At 52.0% G+C, this 6113-nt stretch overlaps 1 protein-coding gene across 1 annotated transcript; it reads left to right on the top strand.

The window, feature by feature from the left end:
* The first annotated feature begins 6 nt into the window (after positions 1-6).
* Positions 7-5954, top strand: Slc30a1 (solute carrier family 30 member 1). Its single transcript, XM_055609245.1, has 2 exons — positions 7-701; positions 1807-5954. The coding sequence occupies exons 1-2, from the start codon at positions 107-109 to the stop codon at positions 2709-2711; spliced, it is 1500 nt and encodes a 499-aa protein (XP_055465220.1). The 5' UTR covers positions 7-106; the 3' UTR covers positions 2712-5954.
* Positions 5955-6113: the final 159 nt, after the last annotated feature.

The raw sequence follows: 6113 nt of genomic DNA, 5'->3' as shown, positions 1-6113 counted from the left end.
CGCGCCCGCGCCCTCCGCCTCGCCCGCCCGGCCGAGCGCCGGCGCCTGAGTAGCTGCGGCCGGCGGTTTCCCCGGAGCGCCGCGCCCGCCCGCCCGCGCCGCCGCCATGGGCTGCTGGGGCCGCAACCGCGGCCGGCTGCTGTGCATGCTGCTGCTGACCTTCATGTTCATGGTGCTGGAGGTGGTGGTGAGCCGGGTGACCTCGTCGCTGGCCATGCTGTCCGACTCCTTCCACATGCTGTCGGACGTGCTGGCGCTCGTGGTGGCGCTGGTGGCCGAGCGCTTCGCCCGCCGGACCCACGCCACGCAGAAGAACACGTTCGGCTGGATCCGCGCCGAGGTGATGGGCGCGCTGGTGAACGCCATCTTCCTCACGGGGCTGTGCTTCGCCATCCTGCTGGAGGCCGTCGAGCGCTTCGTGGAGCCGCACGAGATGCAGCAGCCGCTCGTCGTGCTGTGCGTCGGCGTGGCGGGGCTGCTGGTCAACGTGCTGGGGCTGTGCCTGTTCCACCACCACAGCGGCGACGGCCAGGGCGCGGGCCACGGCCACTCGCACGGCCACCTCGCCAAGGGCGCGCGTAAGGCGGCCCGCGCGGGGGCCGAGGCGGGCGCGCCGCCGGGCCGGGCGCCGGACCAGGAGGAGACCAACACGCTGGTGGCCAACACCAGCAACTCCAACGGGCTCAAGGCGGACCCGGCAGGTGAGCGAGCGCCGGAGGGGCCGGGGCGCCCTCTGGCGCCGGGGGCCGCCGCGCGGTGGCTGGTGCCCACGGGACAAGTTTGACAATGACGCGTCGGGGGAGTCTGTGGGCCCGGCGGAGGGCGGCCTTTGTGAACGGCGGGCACTGTTTCCTCGCCCTGACCGCCCAGTCCGGGGAAATCACCGGGCGGGGCCCTGCATCCTTACCCGCGGGGCTAGACGCGGTGGTGAGGCGCTCCCCTCGCGGTTCTGATAGCGTTTCCCATCTTGAGCACGTGTGCTCCTGGTGCAGACTTGGAAAGTGAGCCTTGAGAAGAGAAGGGGCCGGCCAGCACCCCACGCTCGATGTCTGAGTCGTGCGCTCCTCCCCGCGTTTCTTGCCGGTTGAGTCCCGTAGAGGCAGCTTAACTTCTCCAGTGCATAGCAACTTGTTACCAAGTTCAGTTGGTGCACAGCAGAGGTTTCTCTCCCGGTCGGACCTGAGGGAACTGAAGGCCGCTTAGTGAGTATTGTAGAACTACAACTTCATTGATAGCTTCAGCTTGTGTTTGTTTTGGGCTTCTGGAGACAGGGTTTCTCTGTGTAGCCTTGGCTGTCCTGGACTCACTGTGTAGACCAGGCTGGTCTGGAACTCACAGAGATCCCCCTGCCTCTGCCTCCCGAGGGCTAGCAGGCAGCCAGCAGAGCCCCAGGCTGTGTATCTGTAGGTTGGTAAGCCCCCATTGCAAGACACTAAATCTTCTGTGATGAAGGCCATTTGCTCCTCCGGTCTGCCCAGCGGCACCTCAGATCAGGCTGTTAGACAGGGCTTTCCTCAGCCGCCGGTAGAGCCTTGAGTTTTGTTTCTTGTATGTTTCAGAAGAGTGAAGCAGGGTGTTGAGGACACCAGTCCACTAGGAGGGCAGGGGGGAGGGGCTGGGGAGCAGCGAGGAGGAACCACCAGTGGCAGGTTGGTCTCTGCTCTTAGTCCTGGCAGAGCTGGGAGAGTCGGCTGTCAGCGTACCACGACTGCTTTATGGGAAGGTCCAGCTTGTTCACGACGCCGCGACAAGGTGCTCATTGAACGCCTAGGTGTGTGTAATTAAAGTTGTCTTGCTTTGTTGTAGAGCCAGAGAAGTCCAGACACGATGACCCCGTGGACGTACAAGTCAATGGAACTCTGATCCAGCAGCCCGAGCACCTGGACGTGGAAGACAACTCGGCCGGACAGCTGAACATGAAGGGCGTGTTCGTGCACGTCCTTGGAGACGCTTTGGGCTCCGTGATCGTGGTAGTGAATGCCTTGCTCTTTTACTTTTTCTGGAAGGGCTGTTCTGAAGACAGTGTCTGTATCAACCCATGCTTTGCTGACCACTGCAGATCGGGCCTGGATATAACGAACAGCACCCAGGCCCCAATTCGGGAGGCCGGGCCGTGCTGGGTTCTCTACCTAGACCCAACTCTGTGTGTCATCATGGTCTGCATACTCCTCTACACCACCTACCCGTTGCTTAAGGAGTCTGCTCTCATTCTCCTCCAAACTGTTCCCAAGCAAATCGATATCAAGCACCTGGTCAAAGAGCTCCGCGACGTGGAGGGGGTGGAGGAGGTCCACGAGCTGCACGTGTGGCAGCTGGCCGGAAGCAGAATCATCGCCACTGCGCACATAAAGTGTGAGGACCCGGCCTCCTACATGCAGGTGGCCAAAACCATTAAGGACGTCTTTCACAATCACGGAATCCACGCCACTACCATCCAGCCCGAGTTTGCTACCGTAGGCTCCAAATCAAGCGTGGTCCCCTGTGAACTGGCCTGCAGGACGCAGTGCGCTCTGAAGCAGTGCTGCGGGACTCGGCCGCAGGCCCATTCCGGAAAGGATGCAGAGAAGGGCACGACCGTTAGCGTGTCTTGTTCAGAACCCAGTGACAACCTGGAGAAGAAGCCCAGGAGGACTAAAGCCGAAGGCAACCTTCCTGCAGTGGTGATAGAGATTAAAAACGTGCCAAAAAAGCAGCCCGAATCATCTTTGTGAGTCCTGAAAAAGATGTGATATTTGACTTTTGCTTTTAAACAGCAAGAGAAAATAGACTCCATTGAAATACTAAGTTTGCCAAGCAGTGTAATTGACGTCCTTGTCTGTCGCACAGTTAATTCTATTTTTGTGAGAACGTAACAGGACTGCGTAGCAGTTCTGCGTTACAGACAGGATTATTGGTGTGTAGTGCAGCTATGCTGTAAGCGTTTTGAAAGCCAGTTTTAACACTATGTTACATTTTTGTTTAAAGTAAGTACCTTATACGACATAATGACATTTGATTCCTGGTTTTCCCATGATAAAAATTAGGGGGTAAATAAAATTGTTACTGGAATTTCTCTGCTTTTCTCCCCCCACCAGTTCTATAGTATTTGTTAGAATTATAATTGCTAGGCCTTTAAAGTCACCAAGTTTGCTTCCTTTGATGTTTTAGGGAGTTAGCTGCCCTTTGAGATCATAAACGGAGCATAATGGCAGCATGTCTTCAGCGTGGCTCCTGACTGTTCAGCGGAAGTGACATTAGTTTACTGTCCTGGAGTCTGCTGCCCAGCACTAGCCTAGTACGCTGTGAGGTGGTTCCCAAGATGAATTACAGTTTACACAGGGTAGAGCTTGCGGGGTAAGACAGGCAGGAAGACAGCAAAGATGATATGGTAGCACCGAGGTCACAGCTCTTTGGCCTGCACACGGTTGCCAGCGTTGCCAGCTTTCAAAGGCTGGTGTTAGCAATACTGAGCTAAATTAAGGTTCTAAATGCAGGAATATTTTTGAAAATGCAGACTTAGTCTTGGCTTGTTAAGTGCAAACTAATCTTAAATTGTGTCTGAACTTTGACAGTGACCAGTCAGAGGGCTTGAACACCCTTGCACACAGCCACCGTTTGTTTGCTTTGTCAAGAGCCAGTGACTTGAAAGAAAGGAATCGGATAGCTCATTCAATTTGGATATTATTTTAGAAAGCAAAATGAACAAGAAAGAAGTCATGTTAGGTGTTTAAGCCATCCTGTCTTAACGTGCTCAGTTTTTCCTGTGCTTACTTTGCAAGATACCGCACTTTGCACCCAGGAAGTCACCCATGGCCTTTCCATTGCCACAGATTTCAAATCCAGCCCAAACATTGGAAGATTTTTAAGTTTTATTTTCCTTGTAAAGGTTAATGCTTGGTGTAGGAAATGTAGATTTTTTGTCTTCAAAAGAGTGATTAATTCTTCTCAGTTATGTATAGCTCTATTTTTCTAGGGACAAAGTACTCTGACTACTTCAATAACTTTTATAGCTGACTACTTTTGGGAACCATAACTTGGGATTTGAAATAACTCATTGCTTAATAATCTGAAAATAGAAGTATTCTAGGCCAACAGTTCCTTTTGAAGGGGTGGTCCCTGGTGTGGTGAGCCCGTTGCTGGCAGTGGGCCTGCTTAGAGCAGCGGGACCTTGTGATGAGATTGAACTCTGGGGACACAGTTTGTGAGTTCACACTTACTCCGCTGGGCCAGCCTCACCCTGCACAGTACTTCACTGGCGTGTGCTCACCTTGGTGGGTGATTGCTTTGAATTTTGCAAAAGCTTGCTTTTCTGTTTTCTTTAAACATGACAGATCTGAGCGAGCTACGGCTGTCTCAGTGACACCGTGCGGAAGGTTTCGGTGGCTTTCGCCGTGGCACAGCGAGGTCAGAGTGTGGCACCCAGTGCTGTCCTTCAGGACGCTCTAAGGGGGTCCGTGTCCACGGTGCCCGGGGAACTGGAATGCGAGCTGTGTGGCTCCGTTTCTCAGAAGTACTTTAGGGTGGTGGTGGCCTTAGGTTAAGTGGTACCATAGGCTTTTTTCAAAGGCGTTTGTCACAGCAGCGCTCATGGCGCCAGCTCACCTGGGAGGTTTAGAGAAGTATTTATTTCTTTACAATGCACTTTCTAACCCATTTTAGCTATAGTAGCATTATCTTTAAGAAAAAAACATGTTTTTATATTTAAATGTTGTGGGACTTGAGTGTCTTTTCCAAAAATAGCTTATTTCTTGAAAGAAAAGAAAGCGAGGAGCCACCTTGATCTCTTCAGGACTAGGACTCTTCACTGCATCAGCTCTAGGGGTGAGGCTTCTCTGCTGTCCGATTTGAGCAGGTCAGTGTGGACCTGGCTGATCAGAGCCAAGTGAGGTGCTCCCAAACTACACTCAACCAGGAACCCTTCCAAGCCGCGCGAGCCTTGGAACATGGAACAACGGACTAGGCGCTTTTAACTGTAGAAGAAATTCTTTTCTGGAGGGTAGCTACATTGTAGAAGTCAGGCCAGAACATGAGAAACAAGCTTCAAACTCTCTACTTCACATTCAGAACACGTTGAATAACTTTATCCTAAGATGTGCAGTTTGAACAGGAAGGGTTTCCATCAGGTTCACTTTGGAGGGTCTTGGGAGGCTGTTTTTGTGTGTATGCCGTGTCACCGTTCTGGTATTTTGAGTTTCTGACAGTTTTGAGGGAAAAGAAAACTTATGTCAAGTATCTGGTAGGTGAACTGGCTCTGAATGTTTTACAGGCAGATCTTATTTGACACTAAATGTCCTCAGCCTGCTGTCTGAAGGTAGTCATAGCAAAGGAGGGATTCTACAGTAGAAAATATTTATTTGGATACTGCGTTTCAGCTAAGTGATGACAGTGTTAAGAGGTCTGGGGAAGGTGGAAGGGTTTGTTGCCGCCTTTGTAATTAACTGTCCTGGGCTTTGCATATATACACATGTCTGTATGTATGGTGGTCCTGTTTGGCTTTACTGACAAGCCCTGGGAGATTTAGCAGTCATCTTCACTGGCACGAGAGCCTTTTGTATATTAATCAATTTAAACTTTCAAACCAAAAATATTAAGGTTCGGTATCTGGCAGACAGATGCTGAGGCAAATGTAACATGGAGTTAATATGCGGGTCTGCCTTGAGACGGCGCAGTGGAGCGTCGTGTGCCTGGTTCTTCGCCATGTTCTTGTGCTGGTTTTGTCTGCTGCCTGTCCTCTGGGCCATCCGTGCGGTTGGCGCTCTCATCCTGTTGACCGCGGAGCAGACAGAGCTCAGGTGCGGCAGCGGCTCCCAGCCTCTATGTATTCTGTGAGTGTAGTATTTCCAAAGCTGTTCCTACCTCATCATGAGGCTTTATGGATTGTTATGTATTATAGATGTTCTATATGAGACAAGACTACTGTGTTCCTTCTCGTTTATTAAAAGTTAAGTAGAAAAATAAACTAAGTTTAATATCTAGTTTGTTTTGTGCGTGTGGCCCTCCCCTCCTGCACTGCGGTGGGTGAAAGAGAAATGGGCTTCGCCAGCATACACGAGGGCATGGCGTAGAGGAAAGTAAGTGGTCAAAAGCCTGTCATAGAAACAGGAAGGGTTCCTTCACTGTGGGCTCAGGAGCTG

The sequence above is a fragment of the Psammomys obesus genome, unplaced genomic scaffold (genome assembly GCF_907164565.1).
Source record: "Psammomys obesus unplaced genomic scaffold, mPsaObe1.curated_primary_1811, whole genome shotgun sequence".
Classification (NCBI taxonomy): domain Eukaryota; kingdom Metazoa; phylum Chordata; class Mammalia; order Rodentia; family Muridae; genus Psammomys; species Psammomys obesus.
The sequence above is the reverse complement of the archived record's forward strand: the minus strand, read 5'-3'. Positions and strand labels throughout refer to the sequence as shown.